General features: G+C 43.3%; 1 protein-coding gene across 2 annotated transcripts in view; it reads left to right on the top strand.

The window, feature by feature from the left end:
• LOC138661496 (butyrophilin subfamily 1 member A1-like) overlaps positions 1-13106 on the top strand; it is a 42808-nt gene that overhangs the window by 7235 nt on the left and 22467 nt on the right. For both annotated transcript variants that reach the window (XM_069746217.1, XM_069746216.1), the window contains exon 2: positions 9902-10252. In XM_069746217.1, coding sequence (XP_069602318.1) covers positions 9902-10252 — 351 coding nt within the window. The remainder of the gene's footprint in view (positions 1-9901; positions 10253-13106) is intronic.

Genomic DNA, 13106 nt, shown 5'->3' with positions numbered 1-13106 from the left:
AGCAAAAAGTACAGCCAAGAAGCAACGAAGAGTGGTGGTGGTGGGAGACTCACTACTGAGAGGCACAGAAGCAGCCATCTGCAGATCGGACATAACTGCAAGAGAAGTATGCTGCCTTCCAGGTGCGATGATCAAGGATGTGACCGATAGGATACCAAAGCTCTTCAGCTCCAAGGACGTCCACCCATTTCTTCTGATACATGTTGGCACCAATGACACGGCAAGGAAGGACCTACCGACAATCTGCAAGGACTTTGAAGAGTTGGGGAAGAAAGTAAAGGAACTGGATGCACAGGTAGTTTTTTCTTCTATCCTTCCAGTAGACGGGCATGGCACCAGGAGATGGAACAGGATCCTTGATGCAAACAACTGGCTAAGACGATGGTGCAGACAACAAGGATTCGGATTCCTGGACCACGGTGTGAATTACTGGTATGATGGACTCCTCGCCAGAGACGGACTACACCTCAACAAACCTGGGAAACACACATTCGCCAGAAGACTCGCTACACTCATCAGGAGGGCGTTAAACTAGAAGAAGAGGGGACGGGAAGAAAAACATTAGACTCGAACAAAGACGACCCAGGAAAACATACTCTGAAGGGAGGTAAGAACATTTCTAAAACAATCCACAGTGAGGAGATTGGAACAAAACAAAATCCTCTAAACTGCATGCTCGCAAACGCCAGAAGCCTGACAAACAAGATGGAAGAACTAGAAGCAGAAATATCTACAGGTAACTTTGACATAGTGGGAATAACCGAGACATGGTTAGATGAAAGCTATGACTGGGCAGTCAACTTACAGGGTTACAGTCTGTTTAGAAAGGATCGTAAAAATCGGAGAGGAGGAGGGGTTTGTCTCTATGTAAAGTCTTGTCTAAAGTCCACTTTAAGGGAGGATATTAGCGAAGGGAATGAGGATGTCGAGTCCATATGGGTTGAAATTCATGGAGGGAAAAATGGTAACAAAATTCTCATTGGGGTCTGTTACAAACCCCCAAATATAACAGAAAGCATGGAAAGTCTACTTCTAAAGCAGATAGATGAAGCTGCAACCCATAATGAGGTCCTGGTTATGGGGGACTTTAACTACCCGGATATTAACTGGGAAACAGAAACCTGTGAAACCCATAAAGGCAACAGGTTTCTGCTAATAACCAAGAAAAATTATCTTTCACAATTGGTGCAGAATCCAACCAGAGGAGCAGCACTTTTAGACCTAATACTATCTAATAGACCTGACAGAATAACAAATCTGCAGGTGGTCGGGCATTTAGGAAATAGCGACCACAATATTGTGCAGTTTCACCTGTCTTTCACTAGGGGGACTTGTCAGGGAGTCACAAAAACATTGAACTTTAGGAAGGCAAAGTTTGAACAGCTTAGAGATGCCCTTAATCTGGTAGACTGGGACAATATCCTCAGAAATAAGAATACAGATAATAAATGGGAAATGTTTAAGAACATCCTAAATAGGCAGTGTAAGCGGTTTATACCTTGTGGGAATAAAAGGACTAGAAATAGGAAAAACCCAATGTGGCTAAACAAAGAAGTAAGACAGGCAATTAACAGTAAAAAGAAAGCATTTGCACTATTAAAGCAGGATGGCACCATTGAAGCTCTAAAAAACTATAGGGAGAAAAATACTTTATCTAAAAAACTAATTAAAGCTGCCAAAAAGGAAACAGAGAAGCACATTGCTAAGGAGAGTAAAACTAATCCCAAACTGTTCTTCAACTATATCAATAGTAAAAGAATAAAAACTGAAAATGTAGGCCCCTTAAAAAATAGTGAGGAAAGAATGGTTGTAGATGACGAGGAAAAAGCTAACATATTAAACACCTTCTTCTCCACGGTATTCACGGTGGAAAATGAAATGCTAAGTGAAATCCCAAGAAACAATGAAAACCCTATATTAAGGGTCACCAATCTAACCCAAGAAGAGGTGCGAAACCGGCTAAATAAGATTAAAATAGATAAATCTCCGGGTCCGGATGGCATACACCCACGAGTACTAAGAGAACTAAGTAATGTAATAGATAAACCATTATTTCTTATTTTTAGTGACTCTATAGCGACAGGGTCTGTTCCGCAGGACTGGCGCATAGCAAATGTGGTGCCAATATTCAAAAAGGGCTCTAAAAGTGAACCTGGAAATTATAGGCCAGTAAGTCTAACCTCTATTGTTGGTAAAATATTTGAAGGGTTTCTGAGGGATGTTATTCTGGATTATCTCAATGAGAATAACTGTTTAACTCCATATCAGCATGGGTTTATGAGAAATCGCTCCTGTCAAACCAATCTAATCAGTTTTTATGAAGAGGTAAGCTATAGGCTGGACCACGGTGAGTCATTGGACGTGGTATATCTCGATTTTTCCAAAGCGTTTGATACCGTGCCGCACAAGAGGTTGGTACACAAAATGAGAATGCTTGATCTGGGGGAAATTGTGTGTAAATGGGTTAGTAACTGGCTTAGTGATAGAAAGCAGAGGGTGGTTATAAATGGTATAGTCTCTAACTGGGTCGCTGTGACCAGTGGGGTACCGCAGGGGTCAGTATTGGGACCTGTTCTCTTCAACATATTCATTAATGATCTGGTAAAAGGTTTACACAGTAAAATATCGATATTTGCAGATGATACAAAACTATGTAAAGCAGTTAATACAAGAGAAGATAGTATTCTGCTACAGATGGATCTGGATAAGTTGGAAACTTGGGCTGAAAGGTGGCAGATGAGGTTTAACAATGATAAATGTAAGGTTATACACATGGGAAGAGGGAATCAATATCACCATTACACACTGAACGGGAAACCACTGGGTAAATCTGACAGGGAGAAGGACTTGGGGATCCTAGTTAATGATAAACTTACCTGGAGCAGCCAGTGCCAGGCAGCAGCTGCCAAGGCAAACAGGATCATGGGGTGCATTAAAAGAGGTCTGGATACACATGATGAGAGCATTATACTGCCTCTGTACAAATCCCTAGTTAGACCGCACATGGAGTACTGTGTCCAGTTTTGGGCACCGGTGCTCAGGAAGGATATAATGGAACTAGAGAGAGTACAAAGGAGGGCAACAAAATTAATAAAGGGGATGGGAGAACTACAATACCCAGATAGATTAGCGAAATTAGGATTATTTAGTCTAGAAAAAAGACGACTGAGGGGCGATCTAATAACCATGTATAAGTATATAAGGGGACAATACAAATATCTCGCTGAGGATCTGTTTATACCAAGGAAGGTGACGGGCACAAGGGGGCATTCTTTGCGTCTGGAGGAGAGAAGGTTTTTCCACCAACATAGAAGAGGATTCTTTACTGTTAGGGCAGTGAGAATCTGGAATTGCTTGCCTGAGGAGGTGGTGATGGCGAACTCAGTCGAGGGGTTCAAGAGAGGCCTGGATGTCTTCCTGGAGCAGAACAATATTGTATCATACAATTATTAGGTTCTGTAGAAGGACGTAGATCTGGGTATTTATTATGATGGAATATAGGCTGAACTGGATGGACAAATGTCTTTTTTCGGCCTTACTAACTATGTTACTATGTTACTATGTTACTATGACAGGTGCCATTACTACAGGTAATGAGTGGAGGACAGAGGAGCCTCTTAAAGAAGAAGTTACAGGTCTGTGAGAGCCAGAAATCTTGCGTGTTTTTAGGTGACCAAATACTTATTTTCTACTATAATTTGCAAAATAAATCTTACCAAGTCAGACAAGGTGGTTTTCTGGATTTTTTTTTCTCATTTTGACTCTCATAGTTGTGGTCTACCTATGATGTCATTTACAGGCCTCTCTCATCTTTTTAAGTAGGAGAACTTGCACAATTGGTGGCTGACTAAATACTTTCCCCCCCACTGTATATTTAAGACAGGAAAAGATGGGGGGGATATTTTGCCCCTGTATTATCTCAGCCTGACTGAGGAGGTTGGCACCCTATGATGACAAAGATGGTGCCTCCGCTCTTCGACAGCTGACCCTCCTAGCCCTCTGATGAGCTTAGTCATACAGTCCAAGAATCATTAATCCAATGAAAAGTGCTTAAAGCCTCACACACAAAGGCAAACATACAGAACTCATGATGTGGTGGACGAGTGGTTCAGCAGTAGAGTGACACGCTCAGAAATAGGAGCTCATCATGTAATAGGAAAAAATTCTAAAAAATTCTGAAATCCTGAAAGAGGATATATTTGTGTGACTCATATCACATAGTCGTGTTACTCCGAAATAATCACACAATTCTTTAAATAATTAAATGAAGATGAACCCATTTGATAAGTGTATCAGATGGGGACAATATGGCAAACTATACATGTCAGGTTGTGATAATAGTACGTAGAATTAAAGATAATCACAGATAAATTATAATGTTGTTTTTTTCTCTAAAGCCCATGGGGAAGCGACTCATATTCAAAATATATATCAATATTTTTTAAAACCTTAACACTCAATGCGTTTCGCCTCTGAAAGGTTCGTCAAGAGTGAAATAATGGTAGACAGTTGGTAAAAAAGGACTACTTAGCCGACAGTTATCCATATAGTACTGGATGACAATGATGTCCGTGAGGTCGATGGCTCACAAGGTCCAATCCCTTCTGATATAGTGCCCAAGTACAACTGGCAAAACTAACCATTATATAGCGTCCAAAATAACTGCCCAATTCACCTGTGCAGGTGTGGAAGCCCTCCACCTCAGCCGGAAACGCATCTAGACTGCGTGCATGTCAGAGTGCGCCCCAGAGATCTAGGCCGAATTAACAGCTTAGCGTGTCATGGTGCGCTCGGCCTCAAACGCCAGAATTCGCATCGTCAATTCATCTGTGAATCTCTAAAATTTGTATTGATGCAGAATTATTTCTTATTCAATGGTAAATTCTACCATCATCCCAGGGGCACAGCCATGGGCAGTCCCTGCACCCCCACCTATGCCAACCCGCTCCTGGGCTGGTGGGAGGATACCGTCATTTTTGGTGAGGATAGGTCATCCTGGCGGTGTGCTCAGATAATGTTCTGAGGTTGCTACATCGACGACATCCTTATTCTTTGGACAGAAGATGTCTCCTCCTTCAACAAATTCGTCCGGGAATTAAATGACAATAGTACAGGTCTAAAATTGACTCTAATTCTATTAACTTCCTGGATATCAATATCAGGAAGGATAGCGAAGGCCGCTAACAAGCCAACATCTATAGAAATCCCATCTCGACGAACAATCTACTTAGATGGAACATTCATCACTCCTTTAGTTTTAGAAGAGGGATCCAAAAGGGACAATATTTAAGAGTCAAAATGAATTGTTCCTCCACATCATCTTTATATACCCCAGCACGAGAACTAAGGGAAAGGTTTTTGGACAGAGTTTACCAAAAGGGAGTCATAAAGGAAACTTTCAACTATGCTGAATCACAAGCAAGAACTAGTCTATTATGACTGATTGATGATAAAAATAAGGACCCCTTGTGAGACTCATAGAAAACTTTGATGACTGCTCCTACGAGGTTAGGAAGATCATAAACAAACATTGGGATATTCTTAGGGCCGATACAGACATATGTGAATTTCTACCAGCCACATTTGCTATTACATTTAGGAAGGGGAGATCCGTGAGTGACTAACTTGTACACAGTACCTATGGCCCCCTTATGTATCTCACATTATCATGTTGAGCTTGTATGTCTCAGCTTATCATGTGTGATACTTCCTCTGGAGCTTACGTATCTAAGCTTATCATGTGTGATTCTCGGGTACACACCTACTTACGAAACTTTGGAAAGCTTCTTTGTACAAACATGTTTCACCGGTGATTTTGAGATTGTGAAAGCAAATAATCTAGTAGATGCCAGAAAAAGCAAAAGCACAAGTAGAGACCCATCTCCAGCGCCATATTCACAAATCTGTCCCCCCCCAAAAAAAAAATTACATCACCTGCCAAAACTTTTCCCAAATCATTTTACTAAAGTGTCTTCCTGGTCTCCAGATGCACAAGTGGCTTTTGACAAACTAAAGACTCTTTTTACTTTCACACGATTACTGGTCCATCCAAATCCTGATCTGCCTCAGACTCTGCGGGGGGGGGGAACCGTTTTATCACAGCGAGTTGGAAGCAAGATGCAGCTTCATCCATGTGCATTCCTTTCTCACACTATGCCATCTGCAGGAAAGGATTATGACATTGGAAATAAGGAACTTTTAGCTATTAAAGTCGATTTCTCCGAATGGAGACATCTTTTGGAAGGGGCCAATCATCCAGTGACTTTTCTTACTGACCACAAAAACTTAAAGGGAACCTGTCACCCCCAAAATCGATGGTGAGGTAAGCTCACCGTCATCAGGGGTTATCTAAAGCATTCTGTAATGCTGTAGATAAGCGCCCGATGTAACCTCAAAGAGGAGAAAAAGAGGTTAGATTATTATCACCCAGGGGCAGTCCTGCAGTGGTCCGGTACGATGGGTGTCTCAGGTCCGCTCCGGCGCCTCCCATCTTCATTCCATGACGTCCTCTTCTGGTCTTCATGCCGCGGCTCCTGTGCAGGCGTACTTTGTCTGCCCCATTGAGGGCAGAGCAAAGTACTGCAGTACGCAGGCGCCAGGCCTCTCTGACCTTTCCGGCGCCTGCGCACTGCAGTACTTTCCTCTGCCCTCAACAGGGCAGAAAAAGTACGCCTGCGCCGGAGCCGCGGCGTGAAGACCAGAAGAGGACGTCATGGAATGAAGATAGGAGGCGCCAGAGCGGACCTGAGACACCCATTTGACCAGACCGCAGCGGGACCGCCCCTGGGTGAGTATAATCTAACGTCTTTTTCTCATCTTTCAGGTAACATCGGGGGCTTATCTACAGCATTACAGAATGCATTACAGAATGCTGTAGATAAGCCCCTGATGACAGTGAGCTTACCTCACCATCGATTTTGGGGGTGACAGGTTCCCTTTAAAATTCATCCGTACAGCTAAGAACTTGACTGCACGACAAGCTTGTTGGTCCTTATTTTTCTCCAGGTTAAATTTTATAATTTCTTCTCTGTCCAGGATATTTACTGAACCTCGGGAGAGGTCTAACACTGACGGTATCATTCTATGCCCCAAAAATGTTTGGGGAATACTGGACACCAAAGAATTTTTAACAAAGATTAAAGATGGACACCAAACTGACTTTTTTCTTGACTATCCTTCTATAGATGTTGTTATTTCTTTTAAGGAAACTTGTAGGACACCCTGGAGTCATGAAAATGCAAGAACTACTGTTTCGATCTTTATGGTGGCCTAATTGTAGAAGGATGTGAGAAAATATGTTTCCTGCTGTTCAACATGTGCACGGAACAAAACGCCACGATCTTCACCTCTAGGACTCCTTCAACCTTTTCCAGTTCCATCCGGGCCTCGGGGATCAATCTCAATGGATTTTATCGTGGACCTACTGTACCTCCTTCAGAAGAAATGACTGTTTTCCTTCTTGTGGTGGATCGGCTCACAAAGATGGCCCATTTTATTTCAACTAAAGGGATTCCTACTGCCGACAAACCGCAGAATTAGTGGTCAAAGATGTATTTAGGCTGCATGGAATGCCTGGAAATGTAATTTCTGATAGAGGTGTTCAGTTTACATCAGAATTTTGGAAAAGCTTCTGTACAGCGTTAGGAGTTACTGTCAATTTGTCTACTCCCTTCCACCCACAATCCAATGGATAGACTGAAAGAACTAACGAAACCCTTGAACAATAGTTTATTTCTTACCTTCAAGATGACTGGGTGGATTATTTACCAACAGCAGAATCTGCCTATAATAACTCCATGTACAGTTTTACATCCCAAAGTCCATTTTTTGATAACTATGGCTTGCATTCGGTATTTATTCCTAATCTTTTGTTGAATACTTTGGTTTCTGCTGTTACTGACAGACTTAAAAGTTACTGAAAGCTCAAGAAGAACTAATTGAGATGTTACAAAAGGTCCAAGAAGATTACAAAGAAACAGCAGAAAAACATCGCAAAGCCCCTCCTATCCTTCAGGTTGATGACAAAGTTTGGCTTTCAGCAAAAAAATCTGAAAATGAACGTACCGTCTTCTAAGTTGGGTCAAACATTCATAGGCCCGTTTCACATTTTTGCACAAAATAACCTGCTTGTTTTCCATTTAAAACTTCCTAACAGCCTGAAAATGCCCTCTGTATTTCATGTATCCTTGCTCAAGCCTCAAACCATTCAGAGAAAACCCTTTTCCAGGAAGAACTCAGCCACATCCTCCACCAGATAAAGTCCATGGTGAAGAAGAGTACATTGTGCATTAAATTCTGGACTCTAGAAGACTTAGAGGAAGATTTCAATATTTTGTTCAATGGAGGGGTTACGGACCAGAAGATAATTCATGGGAGCCGGAGGGTAACGTCCATGCACCCAGCTTAAAAGAGCCTTTCACCAGAGACAACCAGAGAAGCCAACACCTGAGATGTTCAGAGGCCATCCTGGAAGGAGGAGAGTACTGTCAGGACTCGAACCCAGAAGCTATACCAGATACTAGTACCTGTGTTGTTTCTGATTGTCTCCACACGAGTTCCTGATTGGCTTAACCCTGTGATCTCCTGGTTGAACACACTACTTAAAACCAACCAGCACTTCACTTCTTTCCTTGTGAGATTACTGAGCTACCGGCCTTTAGTCTAGCTTCTTCCTACCTGCTGCTTATCCTCAAGATTCTACTGATGCTACCGTGTACCTCTGGCTATTTCCTGAGTACGCCACCTCCTGGTGCTGCCCCTATTGGTTGCAATATCACTACTCTAACTCAGCTCAGTCCTTAACAGTATGAGCCGGTACATAGTTCCCTATGTACAGTATGAGCCATCATATAGCCTCCAATATACAGTTTGAGCCCTCACATAGCCTCCTATATGCAGTATGAGCCCTCACATAGCCTCCTATATGCAGTATGAGCCCCCACATAGCCTCCTATATGCAGTATGAGCCCCCACATTGCCTCCTGTATACAGTACAAGCCCCCACATAGCCCATATATATAAGCACACATCCCATACACATATTAATTAAATAAAACAAACACATACTCACCTCACTCCCTTTACCTCAGTGCTCTGCTCCAGTCCCCGAGGCTCCACTTTTATTTGTGGCCAGAGCATACATGCTGGTGTGCACTGGCTGATGATATCATCGTGCTGAGCTCCCATTCACCAGACAGTCCCCCCAAGCATAAACCCCCACCAGACAGCCACCCAAGCATAAAATCCTACCAAACAGCCCCCAAACATAAATGCCCACAAGACAGCCCCCTTAAGCATAAATCCCACCACACAGCCACCCAAGCATAACCCTCCACTCCAAATCCCATCAGACAGCCCTCCAAGCATAAGCCCTCACCACATGGGGCTCACAGCATTAACCACCCAAATTTCAGAACACAGCCCCCAGTATCAAGCCCCCTTGATAAAAAATAAAAAAAAAACAGCAAACCAACAAAAAAAAACAACAACTCCTGCTTTTAATTCTGAGAACACTCCCCTTGTTTGCCTGTATCTTTAGCTTATCATCTATGCAGGGCAGAGACAAATGAGACAATGGCGTCCACAAGTCAATGGCGTGCATCGCGCCTTGCTATATCAGAACACACCCATAATGCGACGCTAGAACACACCATAACACATGACGGAAGTGACATCATACCTGGAAGGAGCCCATACATTACAGCGTCTACACTGCTGGGATATGGGCACTGACAAAACATAATGAGGGTATTCAGTCCATGGGCCCCCCTGTAGCCTCGGGCCCCAAGAGGTCACCCAGATTGCCCTCATTATAATCCGCCTATGATTGTACCTAAAGTAGGGTCTAGGTCCTTTCCTATGTCATTCCTGATCATTCTGATGCTAATTATCTCTATTGCAGGGCATTTTGAGGTCCACTCTCCAAGTAAAGAATTGGTGGCAGAGGTGGGATCTAACGTACTCTTGCCATGTACCCTCACCCCAGTACTGCCCGAGGCCGAGCTGGAAGTGCGCTGGTTTCACAACCTCTTTACCAATATAGTCTTCTTGCTTAAAGATGGAATTGAGGACCGGCAGCATCAGAGCCCAGCTTACCGGGGCAGAGCCTTCATGAAGGAGCGGCCTACCAGTGGCAATTTATCGCTCAATCTGCATAATGTACAACTTTCTGATGCTGGGATATATAACTGCTTTGTCGAAAACACCACCACAAAGGACTATGAAGAGGATTCTATGGAGCTCAATGTTGTGGGTCAGTGATTCATCCTTGTCACAATTCATTGAGTTCCCTACCATAAAACTGCTCAACAAAATTTGTAAAGCACCACAACCGAGGCAAACTCGACATGTACCCTCCCATGGAAGAATATATCAGTGCATGACAAGAAAAGTGTTTACAATATGCCTCAGCATCTGACAAAGATCTTTTTTGTGAAATGTTGAGTGGTTCCTCAAATGTGAAGTTTACCTTCAAAAAAGAAATTGTGACTAGAAGCGAACTGGGGAGTTTCCAAATTATGTGACAAAGCCTAAAAAGAAAACAATCAGTGGAGCAGTGTGTAGACTGTCGATGTAGCCGGGTGTAGTGGAGCAGTATGTAGACTATAGATATAGCCGGGTGTAGTGGAGCAGTGTGTAGACTGTATATTCTGCCACCGATATACGTGGATGAGATGTGTCTGAGGGATGTGATCACAAATCGCTATATAAGCAATGGCAGGTAGCGTTACTCGCCAACCTGTGCCGCCAGTCTCTATCAGCCGCGCGTGGTGATCCGGAAGGATGATGCAGTGATACATTCAACAGGTTTATTTACAGTACCTTGGTGAGATGAGGACTGTAGGTTAGAGCTGTTACAGAATCACCAGACAGAGATAATAGAAGCTTCAGGTTAGAGGTAACAAGAGAATCCTTTCTCCAGCTCTGCAGCACATGTGGGATCCAAGATGGCACGGAGTACAAAACAGGAAGAGAAGGAAAAAGATAGGAGGAGCTAAAGACAGAAAGGTGTTGTGGGAAAATTCCATAACAAATATTACAGTGATATAGCAAACGGCCAGTAGATGGCAGCAAAGTATAACAAATGATAGAACCAGGCTTATTAGCACTACATAATGTCCATGTATGGCTGAAAGTCTATCATAATAAACTGAGCAGCACACTCCCCGTCTGAAATCCTTGGATTTCACTATACCATAAGTCTCGAATTGGGAGTGTTCACCAGAAGTGCATGGAGGGATACCTCAACCTGTAAGATAAAAACAACGCATGCAATGCAACAATAACATATTGAATAACAAGTCTAGAACCATTTCTTGAAGTAATCCAAAGGATAACCCATCTTCGGATTGGAGAAGCCGCGCTAGGCCAAACTGTCTCCAACCCATTTGTAATCCAAAGGTTGAAGTTCCTTGAAAGAGTTCCTACTGATTGGATGGATAATCAATCCTCAACCGGTATGAGTAAAATAATCTCTGATATAGGCCTAATGAAAGTTTTGGGGTCACCTTGCTTAGTAACTGTCACTTCTACCTTGCGTACCTTGCCATCGTCACTTGGAAAGGTTTTAGATATAAGTCCCATAGGCCATTTGTCTCTTTCCTCCTTCTGGTCTTTCATGAGGATAATATCTCCTACTTGTAAATTTGGCTTTACTTGTTGCCATTTTCTTCATTTTTGGAGAAGTGTCAGGTACTCCCTCTTCCATCTATTCCAGAAACAATTAGCCAGATGTTGCACATATTTCCACCGTCTCTGATATTTGTTACCAGACACAGAGTCTTCAGGCGGGTTTGGAACAGTTCCAAGTTTCTGGGTGAGGAGAGTTGCTGGAGTGAGAATTGTAGGAGATTCTGGATCCGTAGATATGGGTACAAGTGGTCTTGAGTTTACTATAGCAGAGACTTCTGCTAAGAAAGTGGTCAAGGTCTCGTGAGTGAGTCTTGAAAGATTTGAGTCCATCAGCATAGATTCCAGTTCCTTGTGAAAAACATTCTGCTGCACATTGCGTATCACAATGAGTTCACTCAGAGCAATGTCTTCAGCAGAGAGAGTCTTATGGCAGATATGCCAACCATGACAATCAGTGTTACTGTCCTTATTGCGATAGCATTGTACAATGTGTACTAACCTTGCAATGGCACGAACCAGCCTCGTCCATCTTGAGAAGCGATCAAAACGCTGACAGTCCAAGCCAATTTTCTCCTTGAATTTGGTGATGAAGGTGCTGACATCAGGACGGATCTCTGGGTCGACATCTGGATCCTCAAGGCTGAAGCTGTCTTCAACGGCAGTCTCTTTGCACTGTTCGTGAAGGAACTCCGGTCTGGTCAACCAAGAAGAGCTTGCGAAGGCACCAATAGACACTGGTCTAGTAGCAAGGTCCGCAGGGTTAAGATGGGATGGGACGTGCTGCCATTGCTGGGGTTTGGAGGATTTCCTGATCCTTTCCACTCGGTTACTGACATAGACGTAGAAGCGTTTCGTCTGGTTGTATATGTAGCCCAGAACTACCTTACTGTCTGTGTAGAATCTTATGTCATCCACGTGAATAGCTAGTTCGCTCTGTATGAAGTCTGCAATCTCTATGGCTAGTACAGCCCCACAGAGCTCGAGTCTGGGTATGGTGTGCTCGGGTTTAGGAGCCAGTTTAGCCTTTCCAAACAGAAATCCAACATGGGCTTCATTATTAGAGTCTACAACCTTCAAGTAAGCGACAGCGGCAATAGCTTCAGTGGAGGCATCAGCGAATACATGAATCTCCTTCCTTTGACTTGTAGTTAGGGATGCTGGAGTGTAACAACTTGGTATGTGGATCTTATCCAAGGCGCAAAGAGATTCTCTCCATGACTTCCACTTTAGTTGTTTGTCTGCAGGGAGTGGTATATCCCAGTCCTTAATGTACTCTGAGAGTTGTCTCAGCAGGAGCTTTCCTTGTATAGTCAGGGGTGCGACAAACCCAAGTGGATCATATAGACTGTTCACCACTGACAGAACCCCACGCTTAGTAAATGGTTTTTCTGCACCACTAACCTGAAAGCTGAAGGAGTCATTTAGCAAGTTCCACCTCAGGCCTAGACTTCTCTGTACTGGTGGATTGTCTGAGC

The sequence above is a fragment of the Ranitomeya imitator genome, chromosome 2 (genome assembly GCF_032444005.1).
Source record: "Ranitomeya imitator isolate aRanImi1 chromosome 2, aRanImi1.pri, whole genome shotgun sequence".
Lineage (NCBI taxonomy): Eukaryota > Metazoa > Chordata > Amphibia > Anura > Dendrobatidae > Ranitomeya > Ranitomeya imitator.
This window is presented reverse-complemented; position numbering and strand designations above follow the sequence as displayed.